The sequence below is a fragment of the Netta rufina genome (genome assembly GCF_964035555.1).
Source record: "Netta rufina genome assembly, chromosome: 1".
NCBI classification, from domain to species: Eukaryota; Metazoa; Chordata; class Aves; order Anseriformes; family Anatidae; genus Netta; species Netta rufina.
Window position 1 is genome coordinate 17,741,611 of NC_140123.1, and position 20,532 is coordinate 17,762,142.

Consider the following 20,532-nt stretch of genomic DNA (forward strand, 5'->3'; position numbering starts at 1 on the left):
AAACAGGAGCTTAAATCCACCGTCTTAAACACAAGGCCTACCATATTTGTTAGACATTGGAACAGGCTGCCCAGGGAAGTAGTGGAGTCACCATCCCTGGAAATCTTTAAAAGACGTTTAGATGTAGAGCTTAGGGATATGGTTTAGTGGGGACTGTTAGCGTTAGGTCAGAGGTTGGACTCAATGATCTTGAGGTCTCTTCCAACCTAAAAATTCTGTGATTCTGTGATATGTTGGCCCCTTAACAAATGCTTTTTGATTTTTCCTAATTTAAGATTTTTCTCAGCAGTGACTAAACCATTAACAGGTTTTACCACAGAATTCTTCCTCTCGTTCCCTCCATAACAGGGTATTGCAGAGGACATTCACGACGGTACTAAGCACGTACTGCTTTCTATTAAATTAAAAACGAAACCAAAAACATTCTGCTTTTAATAGCCTCCATTACAGAGCTTTTATGCCGCATGCCCCACCAACAGGACAGTTTGGTTATATTACACTGAGGGGCATTTCATTGGTTACACTGCACGAAGTGCGCTTTTTCGGCTGTACTCCACGAGGCCAGTTCTTTACTTATTATAATAAATATTTTATTTTATTTATATTTATTTATTTATTTTATTAACCCTTTGCAACCCCTCCGCAGAAGCAGCTGCAGCACTACAAGCTGTTCACACCCACCGCCCAGCCGGGACGCTGCCTTGCCCTAACCCCACGCCCGCCATGTGCCCGCGGCCGGGCCCTGGTCAGGCCCGCAGCCACGGGGCAAGTCCCAGCGCCCCCCACCGCGCCCCTAGCGGCCGAGCCTGGCCGCGTTAGGCGGGGCCTGGCCGGGCACAGCCCCGGCGGCGCAGCCGTTGACGCGCTCCGGCGGCGACGGGCTCCGAGCCGGCAGCTGTGCGCGGCCCACGCGGGGCGGTGGGGAGCATGGGGCGGGTTGGTGGTAGGGATGGCGGCGGGGGGTCGGCGGCGGTGGATCCGGTGCGCAGCTTTGAGCGCTGGAAGAAGAAGTACACCCGGCGCACGAAGCGGCTGCGGCTGCAGCGCAAGGAGAGGGAGCGGCCCGAGTGGCAGGTGGAGAGGGAGGGCATCAGCCGCCTGGTGCAGCAATACCCGCAGGTACGGCACGGGGGGCTCTGTCCCGACGGAGGGAAGGGATGCGAGGGGAAATGGGGGCTTCTGCGAGGAGGAGGAGGATACAGGAGCACCCCCGTGGCTAGGGAGTGGGAGTTTTATGTGGCTGATGGTGTCAGGGCAGTGTGTGATAGGGCTCTGTGCAGGCAGAACGGCTCTTCACTTCCACGAGGCTCCTCCACGCCTCCCCCCAGGCAGAGCAGAGGGCGGTAATGCAGCCCCATGGGGTGGTTGGGGGCAGCGAGTGGGCCAGAGCACAGTGAGGAGGAGGAGGAGGCCGAAGCAGATGGTGGGGATGGTTTTGAAGAGTGGTACCTGTCCCTTCTGACCAGGCAGCACGTATGCCTGGCCATTGGGGATGGGACACTTCTGTCTGCATAGAAGATGCTGAACAGGCAAATATCACCTTTTCAGTTTAGTTAGCATCAGGTCAGGAATCACATAACTGAATATTTGTGCCAAGGTTGGCGGTGTTGGTATTGTCACCCAGATTCCCTTACAGGCCTCTGGGAGATGGCCATCTTTTAAGCCATGTAGCGGAAAATACTGTAATTATGGATAACGACTCAGGGCAGCAATACATGCTAAGCACACGTCCTGCCAACATTTGCTGAATTTGCAGCTGCCATCGGGGAGGAATGTGGCAGTTGTACTTGGCTGTGCAGCACTCAGCATTGCTGGTAGTAGAGGCTTTTTGATGGATTTTGACTGAGCAGAAGGTAATGAGGGTAGGTATGGGAGGAACGTGTCTGTCACCATGCAGAAGTTGAGATGGCTCTTTGTTAAGATCCAGCTTCACATTGTCATTTGTTTTACTGTTTTAAAAACAAATGGTATACTTCAAATTACTGTTTTGAATCACAGATTATTTCACAGGGGGAAAAATGGGCTTATTGCTTGTGCCCTATGTTGTTTTCATGATAAAAACTAAAGTTGGTACCTATATAAATGATTAATACATCTCGTGGATAAATTTTGAGTCTTGACTTGTTTCAGCAATATTTTTGTACTGACTGTAGAAGATTTAGGTGCTGAATAGTACTTGCACTGCTAGAAGCTCGTATTATTTCTGAGGGGGATGACCACTGTCAGGTATGTGCCCTTTGCTGAGGAACGAAAAGCCTCCTGCACTCAGTCATGGTACCGCGGCACCTCGGCTTAGGCAGCTGGCTCTGCATGGTCTCTGGAAGGTGTGTGTGCGCAAGGGGAAAACTGGGTTAAAGCAGCTCAACACAGGCCAGGTACAGAGTTTGCAGACTCTGCCCAGGCCCCTGAGTGGTGGCCTTGCTGTTTATATACCTAGCTGTGGTATTTCTACAATAGATTGCTTTTTTCATTTCTGTGTACAGGAGTGGATATGTGTAGTGTGAAGTTAACTTTGCTTATTTTCGGGCCCTAATTGTTTCTACATACGACAGTAGTTTTCATTTACTTGGTAATGCCATACAGAAGTTAGGCTTCTGCGTTGCTTTTAGGGTACTATCACAATATTTAGCTATTTTTTCTTCACAATCTCTTGTTTTGGAGGTGCATCACTGGTTGTTTAATACTCCAAGCAGGTAATTGCTATTGGCCTTATAAAGTAGCTTAGTTCAGTTGATAGTTTTTCCCCCTTTCCTCTATTTTCTTTAATGTAGTAGATTGATATATGCAAAAACTTAAGTAGTACAGTGCTCTTGTGTGCTGAAATTATATGCATACAGCGTGGGAGTCTCAAGAGGTAAGAACAGGATGATCAGAATCCTCAACTGGAGGAGATGCTGCCTTTTGGAGTGGATTACAGCCTTTTCATTTGTGAGACTTAATTGGAAAATGTGACCTCCGTTCATCTGTCATTTGCTTGTAGTTAAGCTTAATTAATTTGAGAAAGATGATAATGAAAAAATGTAATTGTTTAGAAGGAGGAAGCGAGCAATGCTTGAATTAAAAGATTTCTCTTGAGCCTCAGAGATAAAGTGGCTGAAGTCTTTTGATAACTGATCTGCTCTGGGAAGCTGACATCTCTTTTTCTTGATGCTGCTTTAGCCTCTTTGTTTCTTCACGTACATACAATGTCTGTTTCCCATATACAGTTTGCTACATTTAAGTTGTATGCATGCATTAAATCCCCATGTATCCCCATCTATTACATTACTTCTTAGGGAGAAGAAATGCTTTGCTGTGTCCTATCACTGAACTTTACAGGAATGCATCCATGGCAGGTAGCAGGGTATGGGTGTGCTGCTCACAGATGTATGTAGGCAAAAGAAAGGTTTGGAAGGAATGCATACAGTCAGTCAATAAAACTGTGTTCTTTAATAGTTTCTCTACCATTCTGTTCCATAGTGAGGTCAGCATTCCTTTCTCACCCACATAAATTTTAGGGTTTTATGTCTTGATTGTGGTGGTTAGATCTGCGATCCTCAGACTTTTAGGCTGAGTGGGCCCTGTTCTGTTTTTTAAGTGGTCTGTTCTGCTACTCCTAGACTTAAATATTTTTGTGTAACATTCAAATGCCGTCATTTCCCCCAAAACACATTTTATACATTTGGAACTTGTGTTTAATTTTTAGTCATTTTACATAGAATTTTTAAAAAGGCCTTGTAGACATGTCTTTCACTTAATTCTACAATATTTGAGCTAGTTTACCATACAAACTAACTGGTTATGTGAACACACAAGGATGCCAGGCTCTGTCACCGGTGTGCATATCTGTTTGTGCATCTGTCTACTTTTGGGACATGGGTAGTCATTCTGTGTCACTCTTTGGAGCTGGGAGGGACAGAGGCAAGGAGTGGGTGGTGGGAGGTTGTCTTGGGGTGCATTTATAGAGGTTAAAGAAGAGGGGCTGGTAGCGGTCAGGCATTTATCCATCAGAATGAAGACAGGGTAAGCATACGTATTAGGATTGTTCTTTGGACTCCTGGCCAAAACTCTTCTGGGTTTTTGCTGTTCTCTCGCTCCAGGAGTCTTTTCTTGATGAACATACAGTGGATGACTGCTTAGCGTCCTGTCTTCAGACTTCATGACTCCTTTTCTGGTCCCTGACAGGGTTTTTCAATTGATCTTCTGCATTTCTTCCCTATTTCTATCTCTTTAGCGTCAATCCCTTTTACTCCTGCCATCCTGACTTTATTTGAAAATAAGCCAGTATCTTTGGAGTTTTAGGGTACTTCAACTGATCCTTCTTTGAAGGGCAGAGAAGTAACATGGGAAGCTTTGGTGATACGACCCTTCCTAATGTTCTTGTGCTCTCTCTTTTAATATTTTTCTTACTTTTTCTCCTTCTTGGAAGTCTTTGAAAGAACTTGACTTATGCATGCTTTGACTTTTTAATTGACTTTTTGGAGTTTAAGGTAGAAAAGTAAAATAGTATTAGTCTCTGTTGTGATTAATACATCTGTTCTTTTTAACTCTACATGACCCAGTAATAAATTGTCCGCTGAAATACTTGTAGCAGTTCTAATTATTTAAATAGTTTCACATTGTTATGGTAGTCTGTTCTGTGTCAAAACCTATTAAAATTATCCCTTTATTTGCACATAGTAGACTGCTTTAATTCTTCTTAGTGAAATAGTAAAATAGTGTTAGTAAAACAGTATTTTCTTTAGGTGTACTCCTTTCCAATGTGAACAATCTCTTGGTTGAAATTAAATTGAACCTCTGTACATCAGGGAGTTGTTACTGCTTTACATGCTAAAGGATAAGACTGAGAATTAGCACAATATGCAGTATTGCATGCCATACAATATCTGCACAATTATCAACTGAATTTGGGAAATATTGATTTGAAATACAACTTGTGACAGTCAGACCTTTTAAAATAATGATTTCAGATAGCAGTTCTTTCCCAGTCCCAGAAATGTACTAGCTTAAAGTCTGTGCTTCTCAGGGCACAAGTTAAATAATTCACCTTGAAGATTTCTGAATAAAGTTTGGTAAAAGTTTAATTGCTCTGCTAGAACACAGTGAAAGGTTGAAATCTATCTTTCAAGAGCTTTGTCTTGGAATGTGTCAAAAAGGGGTTTTAATAAGGGTGTTACTGCCTTTTAATGTACACGTTTGGTCTTCAGATAAATTACTTCCTTGTAACTAGAGAGCTCTCGTCTGCAGAGAGCAGCGTTGTGATCTGGGTGCTTTAGGCATAGATCCTCAGAGAAATACAGTTCGCGGTTTTCTGTAATGGGCAGGGCTGGCAGAAAGTTTGGTATTTCAAGCCTGATTTGACAGCTCAGAAACTCTTTGTTTGAGGCTTTCTTGAAGTGCTGTCGCAAGTTGTCATAAACGTCTGAGGACCACGTTGGTTGGCTCCTTTGTTGGGAGGTTTCTGCTCCACAGCCCATTAGAGGTAAGTGGTACCCGTTAGGAAGGAACGGGTTGAGGAAGCTCCGAGGTTGTCATCTGGAAATCTCACTTAGTGGCTGCTAGTCAGTGTGCATTCAGAGCTGTCATCTACCTTTCTGTTAGTCTGCTCAGGCTTTATAGATACAGGGGTCTCTTTATTTTGTACTTTTGGTTGTTCTTTTCTCTCTCTGGCTTCTGTGCTGTCTTACTGCTATTGATCGTTAACTTTGCCAGCAGAAGCTGTCTGCATCTTTTGATGGTATGCTATTGACTAGAGAAGACTTGAAAGTACTACATTTTTCTTAAGATCTCTACTTGACATCTCAGTGTTTTTGTGAATTGTTCAGCCAACTTGTGGAATCAAATGCATACTCTTGGTGTGTGTGAGTAGAGAATTAACACCTCACAATGTGCTCTAGAGGTGGATGTACACAGAGAAGTAAATCAGTAGGAGTCAGCACACTGAGCTACTTCTTTAGTATGTTTTGTACCTTGCAGGACAGCCGAAGAAAATCAAGTAAACCAGATGTTTGCAAACCAGAGGTTGCTGAACCTGTTGAGCTTCAGGACCCAGGGGGATTCTCCTGTCCCAGTCAGGCAGGTGTAAGGCTGCTGCAGTGCTGGGTCCTGAGGTGCAGCCTGCAGTGAGTATGAGCGTGTATTCCTGTGGGTGAGTGTGTGTGCACACGTGGTCAGCCACCGATGAGCAGAGAGGGCAGTGCTTCTACCACAACCCTTGTAAGAGACACCTGAATACACTCAGTACCTGCACACACCTGAACGACATGGAGAGCAGGCAATGTTCCTCTCCTGCTAGTCAGGATTAACATTTATTAGTGAAATATATACTCACACATGGAAAATGAGTAGTGGCTGGCATTAGCTGCTCACTCTGTCCAAGATCTGGCCTCAGCCCCTGGCTTCCCCTCTGAAGTTTGTGGTCCTGCTCCAGTTGTGGCACTCGGCTCTCTTGCTGCTGCTGACTGCTCTGGCTTGACGTCAGCTGGTGGTCTCTCATGTGGGCTCAGAACAGAGCATGTACCCATACAGGGAATGGTTAGAAGGAAAGTAAGAGTAATTATTGGTAAATAATAATTATTACTTAACAACATGTACTAAGACCCTAGGAGAGGCTGTGCTAATCAGGTGCAGGGCTCAGTCAGGTGAGCATACTGACCAGCCCCTTTTATCTCCAATTCCCTCGATTTCCTCACACTTGTTCTTCCCCAGTCCACCTTGATTCCTCCCTTTCTTTGTCTTTGATCCTTCCCTTAAGCAGCCTATAATGCCATTGACATTCCTACAGTGGGCTTGAAAACACGTCATAAGAGGTTGTACAGAGTCCCCATTTTTACCGAAATCTTAATGCTAGTGCTGTAGAGTCAAAATGGAAAAATGTGGTGTGGGGATGTGTCTTTTACCTGGAGCAGCATGTTGCACCTCTCCTTGTTGACCTTCATGGATTCCTGTCAGCCCAATTCTCCGGCCTGCCCAGGTCCCTCCGGATGGCAGCATGCCACACGGTGTACCAGGCGCTCCTCCCAGCTTTGTTTCATCTGCAAACCTGCTGAGGGAGTGCTCTGTCCTCTCGGACAGATCATTAATGAAGATATTAAACAGGCCTGGACCTGGTATTGCCTACTAGTTGATGTCCTCCAAGTAGGCTTTGTGCTTGGCCGTTCAGCCAGTTTTCAGTCTGCAGCACTGACTGTTCATCCAGCTCATACTGCAGCTTCGCTGTGAGAAGACAGTATTGAAAGTTGTCCTGAAGTTTGGGTAGGCAATATCCACTGCTCTCCCCTCATCTACCAGGCCAGTCATTTCACACACAAGGTTAGCATGACTTCCCATTTCTAAATCCATGCTGGGAGTAACGGGTACGCGACAGCAGTAAAGAGATGAAAAACTTTGTAAACCCATCATTATAGCATCATTGACAACAGATTTAATGCCTTTTTTTAATAAGAAAACTTTTTTGTTTGGCTTAGAGTTGTGTGTTTTTTCCACCTACATTAAATTAGTCATCCGTATATACAGTTAGAAAGTTGAGCTTTAAGGAACTTAAATAAGGATCATACTAAAATAAAATTAATCTAGTAGTGTAATCGTTTTTATGAACGATGTGAAAAAATGTTCTTAGTATCACTAAGGGATTTTTGTGATGCAAGTATACAAGCTGTTTGATTTAAGGGGAGAAATATAATAGTATATAATAGAAAAAACTCCTTTTGCTTTAGGTTTATATTGCTTACAGTTTAGACAGAGATGACTTGTCAGTAAGAGTTATATGGGGAGGGCAGTGGCAGCCATCAGCTGTGAGTGGTACTGTACTGTTGGCCAGGTACAGACCAGGCTGGAAACATTTACCTGGGATGTCTGATCTCATACAGCTGCTGGAAGAGACTTCATCTTCTGTTTCGCAGAGATATGGGAGCTCTTGGAGTTCCTTTTTATGGCATGTGGCTGTCATTACTCCATTTGCTGTAGCCTGCAAAAACAAATTGCTCCTCTGGATTTTTCCTAGTAAAAATAACAGTGACTTAAAGGTTATTTAATTTTTCTATTACGTTTGATTTTAGCACTGATTAAACTTAATTTGTTTCAGATAAATGCAGATGAAATTCAAAGATTTTCAGATTTTCCGTTGTCAAAGAAAACTCTAAAAGGTGAGTATAAATAAATTTTAATTTGGAAAGTAATTACATTAGAAATGAGCGTATTATTTATTTGCATATAAATAATCTTTTGTCTTAAACTAGTTTTAAATGAGTATTGCCATGTATGGTGTTCTCTAAATGGAAAAATACAGCTCTGGGCAAAGAAAAATAAAGACATATATTTTTTTCCCTTTCCCTTCCCACACCCCAAATGCTAGGACTGCAGGAAGCTCAGTACCGCATGGTAACTGAGATACAGAGGCAAACCATAGGTTTGGCTTTACAAGGTAAAGACGTACTTGGAGCTGCAAAGACTGGATCAGGCAAAACCTTGGCTTTTATTATCCCGGTAAGTAACTTACATCATTTAACCTTAAGCCTGGGAAGTCACCTGGGAATTAGGGGGATGCTAAGCAGTTTAGGTTAATAGATAATGAGAGAAAGGAGATAATTCGAGTGGTCTAGATGTTCCTAGATAGTCAAGACAGTCACATTTAAGAAAGCTACATGAAGTTCTGGAAGAAATATATTATTGTCCCTAGGAGTATTCTGGTGCTTAGAAATCTCATTTTGATCCTTACGTCAGTAGCCCCTGTGTGATTTAGGAAGTGCTTTGTTTTTCTCTCAGGAATGTGTTTTTTTTTTCCTGTGCCAATCTAGTTGTCTGATTCTTTTAAAATTTGAAAGCTACATCTATAGAAACCATGGAAATTTCAGCATTCTTCTTTTTTTAGATGTGTGTTTTTAAAATTAAAAGAATGAAATAATATGAACAGTTGGACCTTTTATGGCAAACTGAAGCCTAGAAGTGTAATAGGCTTCCTTTTCGTGGTTGTCTATTTTGAACACCTTAGAAATCGCTTCCAGGTCCAAGCAGGAAAACAGGATGAAAACTCCCATTGTGAATAACATGTTGGACTGTTTTCCTCTAAACATTATGCTCTACGTTTAATTGCTTTAGATTGAAAATAAAATTGAGAATCTTGTTTGTTAAAAGTGAACATATAAATGGATACAAAACCCATCATGTTATGATTGGATAAAGGGAAAAAGAAATGTAGTTTTGATTATGGAGTTCTTTTTTTTGGTTTAAACATTACTTGTGTTTTTGCAAACATAAATTACATTGGAACCTGTTCTGTCAGTAACTGTGGTAACAGTCATATGTGTTTTGAATACCCACTCTAGTTGAGAAGACTTATGCTTTATGCTGATTATTTTTGTTAGTAAAGAATAGGAAAAAATGTAGGTGGTAGGTGTCTTCAAAAGAGAGTCTTGTGGATTTGAGAAACAAAACAGAAGTGAGATTGCAGAATTAGTTGATCTAGGAGTAGAAGTGCTTTTTTTTTTTTTTTTTTTTTTTTTTGCAAACCTTATTTAAAAACTTTTTTAGGGAAAACAAGTGATAAGGGAGGAGCTGGGCAGATGAAGAGTGAAATATTAAGGGCTGTTTAGCACCCTCATAAACTTTTTTTCCAAAAATGCCTCAGTTATTTATACCTATTAAGTCTTTGTATTAATATTAGCTAAGGCTGTATTTCTGTAGTATAAATTCATAAGAGGAGGAATAATCTTGGACTGAGTTGTATGATAATGTTAGGTGGAATGCTCCCATATAGCATGTGTGTGTGGTACTCCTGAGGGTCTAAAATCAAAGCTGCACTAATTGACTTTTTTCTAGTTGGTCAATCTGTTTCTGGTTCCCTTAAAACCAGGGAAATTTCTTGTCTGTTTGTACATCTTATGTCCATTAATCAAACTGTGTGAAATGCATACTCACCTGTCAACGTTATTTGAATTAGTGTTACGTCATCTTTTCTATGACACTTTTTGTTGTGTATTTTCCTTCGGAGATTTATGTAATGAGAATGTGGTAACTTTTTTTCAGGCTTTGGAACTCCTCTATCGCCTTCAGTGGACTTCAGCAGATGGATTGGGAGTTTTGATAATATCGCCTACCCGGGAACTGGCATTTCAAATTTTTAAGGTTCTGCGTAAAGTGGGAAAGAATCACGAGTTCTCAGCTGGTCTAATCATTGGAGGAAAGGTGTGTCCTCTACTGGAGACTGCTGTATGGGAGCATGGATGAGCACTGTAATAAATCACAGAATCATCTTTCATATCATATGTGAATATTTAGGAAGGAAACCCTGAAAAGGGAAAGTCAGAGAACATACTAGTTAATGGGAACCCATCAGCAACCCACTCATTCTTCTGTCTGTGTACTCTCTGTCTTTTAGAGCTTTTGCGTATTTACCATCTTTCCAGGTGATGTGACTGGATGGAACTTCCTTCCAACTCTTCATGTCCTGTTAAACTGGATTGGTCTGAAATATATTTGCTCAAGCCACAAGTGTGAGCATGCTGATAAGATGTGGTATATGTGTAGAAAGAGGAAAGGCTCAATTCTTTCAAAAAGCTATCAATAGGTTAAGGAGGGCTGAGATCTCTAGCACTGGGCTTCTAATGTGAACAGTTAGAGCTCAGCTGCTTTAACTTATTTCAGGATCTGAAAGAAGAGTCTGAGAGAATCCACCACATAAATATGCTGATTTGCACTCCAGGACGGCTTCTACAGCACATGGATGAAACTTCGTATTTCTATGCATCTGATCTGCAAATGTTGAGTAAGTTTTTAAGTACTTGAAAGTACTTAGAAATATTTTTAGTAGTTGATAACTGTGGAACAGTTCCTCGGTTAAAAAATTTATCCTAGTCTGTAGATGACTATCCTAGTATGTAGATGAAAGAGCGTTTAAGTTTACATATGGACAAATTAAAGTAGAAAACAACAAAACCCGTCTTGTCTACTTTCTCTCAAAACAATTACTGAGCGTGCCTTCTTTAAGATGATAAAGACAAGTAGGCGAGTTAAGTGAGGAACCAAAAACCACAAGTGGTATGCCATATTATCCTTTAGGTATGTATTAGCTAAAAGCTGGCCTTTTCTGCCTATAGCTCTCTTGTTTTTCCTGATATGATAATTAACTGTATGGAATATTCATTACAGTGTATGTATTTCATGCCAGTTCTAGAAGACATTTCTTTTTGAATTTTAAGCCAGATTACTTCTCCCTTCATTGCTTCTTTTTATCCTTCCAACCTGAATACAAATCTCAGTTTAATGGAAGGGTTTGCCTTCCTCTAAGAACTGTGCATAATTTTTAGCATAGCTTGAGGAACTTAAAAGCAATTAACAAGCTAATGAAGCTGATAAAGTGCAAAATTAAGCTTTCTATACTGAGTACAATTCATGGCAGTTAGACAAGAATTGCATCAAATATACGCCCTTTTCTGAAGGTTTTGTCTCTGTGCTACTCTGTTCATTCCCTGTGTTTGAATGGCAAATTGAGCTTAGGCACAGAAGAGTCTGTTCTGCTCTGTCAAGAGTAGTACAGCACTGTTTTATATTCCGTGCTTTTGTTTCTGCAATAGGACAGGGAGTTTGTAATTTTAATTCTGTCTGCAAACTGCTGAACAGATTACTTGAAAATGCAGATCTTCCAGTGGTTCAGCACGTGAAATGGAGGGCTGGAGTGTATAAATGTTATTTCAGGGTCTGAAAGAAGAGTCTGAGAGAATCCATATGGGAAATGCTATGACTTTATTGCAGTTTTTAAAAACGTTTTTGGAATACAAGTATATATAAACTAAATCCTGTCATGTATGGTAATTAATCTCTGCGGTGTAAGTAGGCATGGATTTAAAGTCTTTAACAGAGTAAAGCTAAAACTAGTTTTTCTCAAATCTTTCTCAATTCAGTTCTTGATGAAGCTGACAGAATTCTAGATATGGGGTTTGCTGATACAATGAACGCAATCATAGAAAATCTGCCTAAGAAACGCCAGACGTTGCTTTTTTCTGCAACGCAAACAAAATCAGTGAAGGATCTTGCGCGGCTGAGTCTGAAAGATCCAGAATATGTCTGGGTTCATGAGAAAGCCAAATTCAGGTATGTTGGGATATTTGGGGGGTGGAAATGGAGGAGGAGGAACAGGGGGTGGTTAAACAGACGGTGATCATACTTAACTGCTTATCTGACCGTCAGTTTCCTGGATCAGAAGTCGTGTTTTTTTCCTTCCGTCAGTGTTGGATGCTGTTGTGTGCTATCCTGAAAACAAGGAATTTCTAAGGAAGATGGTACTAGTTCTGATTGTTTCATTACAGGAGACAGAACCATCACTTTTCTTGTGGCTCCTCAGGCAGTTTCTCTGGCTGGAAGTTTTTTTCCTTGGGAATAAGCTCCAGAGTGGGCTACAGACTGTATGGAGTAGTGTCATGGCCATGGCAGGAGTCACTTCTGAATTGCTACTTTTTGTTCTTTGGGTTCCTTTCCTTCTGCATGTGCATACTTACTGTGCAGGACCATCAGATTTATTGCACAAATACAGTTCGTCCATGTGTTGTTGATGAATCTGGCATTCCAAGACAATGCTACTCTACTGGGAACGTGCAGAATGACAGTCTTGTTTGTGTATGTGATACTAGGTGTGTAAACGAAAGCATTTGGCATTTGTCTGTGTTGCAGCAAGACTTGTGACTTCCAGATATGTTGGGTTTATTCTGCATGTTCAGGATTCCAGCCCTATGCACATGAATCAAATTTGTCATGCTGTACAGTTTGGGTCAGAATGGGAGACCCATCCCAGACATGATGAATGTGTCACTGAATGATAAAACATGCATGTTGGTTTTTGGCACGTAGGTTCTGAAAGGAAAAAAAAAGTGAAGAATGCAATTTTAAATCTTGCATTTCTGGAGACCATCAGATATCTCAGTGCCAAATGGCTTATAAACATGCATGACTTTTTTCTCCTGTTTTATGGAGTATGTAAATATTTCCATATGTAAGATGAAGGTGGAGAAAGGTGAAGCACACTGATAAAAATGTCTCACCCAAGAACAAACGAGAAATCATCTGCAAAACAAACAGCAGAATGAGGTTGAATCCTGAGGCAGGAATTAAATTAAATTAAAAAAGACCAAATTTTTATTTGTTTTAGAATTTACATCTTTAGTATACAGTATACTGTTGTGTTATGGAAACAGTTTCCTCTGAAAGACTTACAAGGCAAAAAGTACTGTGGCATAATTCAAACTGAATAGCAGAATAAAATCTGGAGCACTTTCTTGTAATTTCATTCTCCTAAGTGGCACCTCTAATAAAATAAAATGATTTTAAATACCCTTGGTCTGTCTTGGGTGAAGCAGAGGGACTGTGAGATGAGCATTTAGATGTATTTCAAGGGCAATAATGCCAAATAATTGTTTTAAAATTTTTATTTTATGTTTTTTAATTTTACAAATAATGGCAAGGTGAGTTAAGATGACAATTCAGAGCTTTACAAAGTCACTTTGCATGTCAGGGTGTAATCAGTGAAAATACATCAATGCTTTTTTTGTGTGCGTGATTTGACTGTGCTTTGACATTGCCTTAAGCACAAATGATGCTTTAACAGCACTAATAGACAAAAATTGCATTTTAAGTCAAGGCAATTTGAATGTCGCTGCTTAGACATGGAAAGAGTTGGGCTTACTGCTAGTAAAGAGTCTAAGGTAAATGAAATGAAGTCATGTCAAAAGTCACCTCCCGCCCCTCCTCTCCCCCCTGACATTTAATAAGGAAATTGATTAATCTTTCAACAGTATATTTCTAGTAGAGGTGCTAAGACTTGTTCCTCAAAGTGGGAGAAATTTCCAGACTGACTTTTTTTTCCCCCTTTTTATGGATATTTGTCAGACACTCATTTAAAAAGAATGAACAGACAGCTCTGTGGATAGCATATATTCATATTTTCTCTTTTCCCTTCCTTTTTTTTTTTTTTTTTTTGTCATTTTAATGTCATGGGAATTATTGTACCTAATTCTTTCTTTCTTTCTTTCTTTTTATATTTTAAGTACCCCAGCAACTCTGGATCAGAGCTACATTGTTTGTGAGCTTCAACAAAAAGTAAACATGTTATATTCTTTCCTGAGAAGTCACTTGAAAAAGAAGACCATTGTGTTTTTTGCAAGCTGTAAAGAGGTAGGTCTATCCCTCTAATTTATTTTTTATTTTATATTTTTTTTTACTTCCCTCTGTAGCACGTTAAAACTGTATTTAAACTAAGACATTTATGTTGGTTTGAAGGCACCAGAGGTGACATTCTGGGCCAGTTTGTAACAGGAATTTGTGGAGGAGCTGAACATTGCCTACACTTACAGGTGTGTCATACAGGCAGGGCCTGGCTGTCAGCAAGCTCAGAGCAGGAAGATCCTGGAGACCTCAGGGTATTCAGTGACTTCTGTGCTCTGCTGTTTTTTAAAAAGAAACAAACCAACCCTCCCCTAAAAGTTGTCTCACTAAGGGCTATCAATCGCAGTTTTGTTGGGTGAGGCAGTTTGTTGGGTTACAGAATGTTTAATAGATGTACTGCTTTCTTTAAAAGCTTTTAAAGCTGGCTATGTAAGAAATTATAACTGTGAAATGGTGCAGGAAAGGGTTTTTCTTATGTTTACATAGGAAGTAATCCTTCAGTTCTCTACTGGCCTAGTATTATTCTGTTGAAGTTATACATTTGTATGGCACAAATATTTATTCTAATAACTTCTGCAAGTATCAAATATTTTACTGTGTATGTTCAATACACAGTTATGTGGTAAATATTACAGTTCATTCACTTGTGCATAAGGTTACAGCATTTTTGTGCTGCAGTTGGCTACTGAGGACAGTGAGGTTGTGGGCTTATTTGTACACAAGTCCTCTGAACTGCAGCTGTTACTGCAATATACATAGTTTCTGTAACTTCTTAAAAATTGTTAGATATGTCTACTGTAAGCTACATCATGGTAGTGTATATGATCGTAAACACTGCATAGAAGAAGCTGTTGAAGCTTGAAATAGACTGTGTAGACTGCTTTGAGTACAAAGCATAAGACATCGTACTCTTCCAGTGTTGTCTAAAAGCAGTGCTTCTGATGGACTTTTGATGGTTTGGTCTGTTGTGTACAGCTTAACTAGTCATGTCCTAAATCATTCTTGCTGGTTTCTATTAGGAAATGCTGTCAAAAGGCAGCCTAGGCTTTTGTCTTTGTTCATTTCCTATTATAGTACCTGGGTGTAGGATAAAGTCTCAGAAATCCATGTCAGATCTTTGATGTGGAAAAAAGTATATTTTACTTAAAGTGCTAAGTCTATTTTGATTTACTGGATGTGATTTTTACTGTTCAGTGTTAAATCTTTTTTCTTTTTTCCTAACCTGTTGGATAGGTCCAGTATTTATTCAGAGTGTTCTGTAAGCTTCAACCTGGTCTTCCTGTACTAGCACTGCATGGCAAACAGCAACAGTTCAAGAGAATGGAAGTCTACACTTGTTTTGTTCGGAAGAAGGCAGCAGTACTTTTTGCTACAGATATTGCAGCTCGTGGCCTGGGTATGTACCCACAAAAGCTGTAATTATTCACAAAGTTATGATTTAATCCTATTAAGACTCTTTTTCAATGACAGTATGTTCTGAAGACCAACCTGATATGTAAGAAATGAACCTGTAGTTTGCTTACGTGCTCATTAAGGTATTTCAGAAGAGAGATGATTGTTAATTAGTTCTGCTGTTTCTTTAATGGAGAGGCCAACTTCAGTTGTGCTTTTTTGTTCCAGAAGGACCTGAATTGTTACTAACCTTGTAATATTTAATACTAAAATGGTCAGTGAAAGCTATCTTTTTTTCCCCAGTCTGTAGACAATCTATTTTTCTCAGCCATGTTAAGTGACAAATAACCAGAATGAGAGAAAATGGAAATGGTGACGTATTGGCTTATGTTGTAAGAGGAAGGTGCTCAAAAAATGGAAGTGCAAATGGCTTATCATACCTTCTACTCTGCAGATGTCTTACTAGTGAGGAACTAATGTGGTTGTGTGTTTAGGTTGAGAGTGTAGGTATTCCTGTGCAGTATGGCATAGCTACAGACTTGCCAGGAAGTAACACTAACTTTCTACAATGCAAAGCATGCTGCTGCTGGTGGATAAAGGGCAGCAGTTGGAAAGTGCTCATAAATACTGTAATTCACATTGGATGTTGACTTATTTGGCAGGCTTGGTAAATCCCTCCCTGTCATTGAGAGGGTGTGTGATACTTCTGTACATGGATAACTGAAGTAGTGCTGTCTCACCACAGCTAACTTCAAACCCCAGCTGTGTAGAATATTGAAACTCTAGGTGACAAGTGGGTCAGATCTTGTTATTTAATTATTAAATGACAAAACACCACTACATTTGTGTTAAGACAAAGCATGTCTGTTCTTAGCAATTGTGAAATTAAGTTCCATTCAGTGCGCTGTCATAATTTAGAAAATGAAGACACCATTAATTTTAGCTTTCGTTGATGAAGAGGATGGCTGTTCATGAAATGCTAATACATGCAATTAATATTATTTTTATTTCAGATGTTACACTCTATGTCTATAAATTGTCATAAATGATGGTTCTTACAGAAATTAATGCTTCAAAATTATATGTTGCTCTTGATTAGGAGAATTGGGAGTCCAGTGAGCTTAAATTCTGATTTTTCTTTTTCTTCATGCAGATTTTCCAGCAGTAAACTGGGTCATTCAATTTGATTGTCCGGAGGATGCAAACACGTATATCCACAGAGTGGGAAGAACAGCCAGGTTCATATTCGCTTCTCATTAATATTTTACTGTTTAAAATTGCATAGCTATCAGGACAGATAATTGGCTGCACACTCGCTTGAAAAAACCAAGCCACGAGTTAGAAAGAAAAGAAGGGTTGTTAACCAAAAGAACACTTCTGATTATTTGTGTAATGGTTTGACTTAATCTTTTCTTAGTGAGCATCCTTACTCCTTACAGCTGAGAGAAAAGGGCATGTCTAATTGTTTAGTCTGATCAGGGAAGATTAATAGTGAGTAAGTCAAAGTTGTCTTTTGCACTTGGCAGGATTACTTCAATGGCTGAGTTGAGTGTATTTGTGGGTGGAAATGCTTGTTTTTCCACTGCCATGCATAGATAAATAACTGCTTCAGAGTATGGATGCAATTTCTTTGTGTCATTGCAGACTCATCAAAAGAATTGAAATATTTCTTCCTTATTTTAATTTGGGGAGGAAGGAATCAAACAATGTTAATTACTGGTCAAATTTTTAGTTTTCTAAGTCTTTTGTGGAATTATATTCTTAGGCATTGCCTGAGCTAAAATATTGTGGCTAAGTCTTCATGAAGAGAGTTTACCTAGTTACACTAATTAAACCCTGCTTCTTGGTCTTTTGAAGTAGATTTTTAAGGGCAACACGATTAGTTATTGTGTAATTCAGTCAGTTATAAACTTTATTATCTGAAGGATGAAATGTGAGACCTAGCATTATATCTTGTACATAATTTAATTTGTTTGTGGTAGGCTTTTATCATGCGTGTTGCAATGTAAGTTGAAATAAAACAACGATGGAAGATTTTTAGAACAGAATTTAGTACTCAGCACTACAGAAATTTAAAATCTGTGTTTCTGGATCAGATGGCATTAAATTTTGTAGTTACAGAACTCTCACAATCTAGAATTTTTATGGTAATTGCTAACATTTCTGCTCTGCTCCTTCCTATGTACTTTATTTTCCTATTGACCTTATATTATAGAATGGAATAATACATTTTTAAATGCTCTTGCAAAAATGTCTGAACAAAATTAATCAATGTTAGTTAATTAGGTAAAACATGTAACTACTTACATGTAGATTTGCATTTACCTATTCTTATGGGTCCCAACTGAGGAAAAAACCTGTAAGCTTAGTGTTCTGTGGGGTGGTGGGTTTTTGTTTTGTTTAAATCCTGTGTGAATTCCATGCAAGGCTTGCAATTTTGTCTTTATTACATGTCTTTGTCTTTATTGCATAATGTCATAGTGGAAAGGTAAACAATATATCATGTTCATGTTTCACTTGAATATGAGCCAGATGTTTGCCCAAGTGGCCAAGAAGGCCAACCGCATCCTGGTTTGTATCAGGAGTAGTGTAACCAGCAGGAGCAGGGAGGTGATTGTCTCCCTGTACTCGGCTCTGGTGAGGCTGCACCTTGAGTACTGTGTTCAGCTTTGGGCCCCTTAGTACAAGAAGGACATCAAGGCCTTGGAGCATGTCCAGAGCAGGGCTATGGAGCTGGTGAAGGGCCTGGAGCACAAGGCCTGTGAGGAGTGACTGAGGGAACTGGGGGTGTTTGGTCTGGAGAAGAGGAGGCTCAGGGGAGAGCTCATAGCTCTCTACAACTACCTCAAAGGAGGTTGTGGGGAGCTGGGGGTCAGCCTCTTCTTGCAGATAACCAGTGATAGGACTAGAGGGAATGGCCTCAGGTTGCACCAGGGGAGATTCAGGTTGGAAATGAGGAGACATTTCTGCTCAGCAAGAGCAGTCGGGCACTGGGACGGGTTGTCCAGGGAGGTGGTAGAGTCACCGTCCCTGGGGGTGTTCAAGGAAGGGTTGGACGTGGTGCTTGGGGACATGGTTTAGTGGGGGATGGTTGGACCAGGTGATCTTGGAGGTCTCTTCCAACCTTAATGATTCTGTGATTCTATGATTCTATACTTGGCACTGTTTAATGGGCAGTTTACACAAGTACAGAAGACTTGTTGAGATGCGAATGGGTAAACAGCTATATCAAGCTCAATAACCACCCCGTTTCCACAATACTTCTCATAAAATACCACTAATTAAGACGTTAGCCTTGCAGCCTTAAGGGTCTGTTTTCAGAGGCATCTCATATACAAACTCCTGTGATGGCTTGAGACAGACTGGGGCAGGCTGTTGGGGCAGAGGCTTTGTCCCAGAGGCCACAAGCCATACCGGGTGCCCGTCTCTTGCTTCACCAAGCTGTCATTCAGACTTGTGTTCACATCAATTTTTCAGTAGCCAGACCTTACTGAAATTCTGAGCACCTCTGAGTGAGTTATTAGAGACGGCAGAATTGAGACCAAGACTGAAGGCAAATTCCTTCTGTAGGGAAAGCTTCACAGGTATTTTCTCTCTCATAAACTCATACAAAGATCAGTGGAAGTCCTGCCCTACACAGGGCTTTCATTTTGGAGAATTGTTAGGCTCCCCATCCTTGAAGTAAAGCATTCCTGGAAAAAGATTTGTTTGCTGATCTTAACACCATGAAATAAGCCATTGAAAATAAAATACTAAATATGTGTAATAGCTATAGGTAAATACAGTACACTAAGCAAGTATGCTAATGCAGTTTTAGAAGTGGATAATTGAGAATGTGCTTCTTGTTTAACTGACTGTTGAGTAGGAAACTTTACTTGTTTCCAGTATCTGCAGTTAGTATGAGAGAAGCTCATCTTTCTTCTAGAAACTTGATAAAAATGAACTGAACTGCGGTTTAGTAGTCCTCATTAATGAGGTTAGAGTTAATTGCAAATTTTCATGGGTTATGCGAGTGTATAATTGCATGGAATTAAAGCTAAATTAAATATCTCTGCTAATTAGGAGACTGTGTTAAGCTGTAATTAAAACTGGGATGCCAAATACTGTTTACTTTTGAAATCAAATTATTTTGTGATACAAAAGTAAATATGAAAGTCATGAGATAAATTATTTTTGGGAGGGGGCTGAAAAACCTTTGACTAAAACTTGTGGACGTGTTCCCACCTCTGTTTTGGCAGTTTTGCAAAACCTTATCTAAAATGAAAGTTGAAGATTGTTTTTTTTAAATGGAGAGGACCACCATGTTCCATAACTGGTATTTCACTTGCATCGCATCCTATGAAGAGCATAAATTGCAGCTTATGCATTTTTGATTTATGGTAAAGTAAGATCAAGAAAATCTGGGTGTTGTCCAGTAATGCTTTTAGTTTATAGTGGAATTGGCATATATAGATTGTCTTCTTTTTACCTTGAAAGGTGTGCCATTAAAATGGAGAAATAGCTTCCAATTACTCCAATATAAAGTATTTATTTAAAGTCTTAACTAGTTCAGTAACAGGGTTTCTGAAATGCTGACAATACCATGTCCATGCCCATAAATATTTTTGGCTAGATACATACAGTCATACAGTCTCTTAGTGAAGTCTGTAATTTAAAATACTACATCAAAGTGTTTCCCTGTGGGTTTTAGCTTAAAAAATTCTACGTAAATAAGTGATACTTGAACAGAGTTTTGCAAACGATCATTACTTCTGTCTTTTAATTTCTGTTGATGCCTTCTTTTCTGTAGTGCGTGAAGCCTGCAATTGAAAATATTCTTTGATCAGTTCTGTGAAATAAGTTGTAGAGCCACTAGGGGACAGCAGAAGATAATAGTATCTGAAGCACCCTGATATCATTTTTTTTTTTTTTTTTTCCCCCAAACTGATTTTCCAAACATGATTTGTAAGTTGTGTGGCATGAAAGGAACGCGTACAGGGATGTTTTTCTTTCAGTTGTGATTGCATTGAT

The 20,532-nt window shown here is 39.9% G+C and overlaps 1 protein-coding gene across 1 annotated transcript in view; it reads left to right on the forward strand.

Annotated features, from left to right (window-relative positions):
- Positions 1 to 927: 927 nt before the first annotated feature.
- Positions 928 to 20,532, forward strand: part of DDX10 (DEAD-box helicase 10) — a gene marked incomplete at its 5' end in the record, with an annotated part of 183,305 nt that continues 163,700 nt past the window's right edge. The window contains 9 exons of the mRNA XM_084285706.1: positions 928 to 1,119; positions 8,063 to 8,123; positions 8,333 to 8,463; positions 10,003 to 10,161; positions 10,621 to 10,741; positions 11,877 to 12,066; positions 14,013 to 14,139; positions 15,364 to 15,526; positions 16,676 to 16,760. Coding sequence (XP_084141832.1) covers positions 928 to 1,119; positions 8,063 to 8,123; positions 8,333 to 8,463; positions 10,003 to 10,161; positions 10,621 to 10,741; positions 11,877 to 12,066; positions 14,013 to 14,139; positions 15,364 to 15,526; positions 16,676 to 16,760 — 1,229 coding nt within the window. The remainder of the gene's footprint in view (positions 1,120 to 8,062; positions 8,124 to 8,332; positions 8,464 to 10,002; positions 10,162 to 10,620; positions 10,742 to 11,876; positions 12,067 to 14,012; positions 14,140 to 15,363; positions 15,527 to 16,675; positions 16,761 to 20,532) is intronic.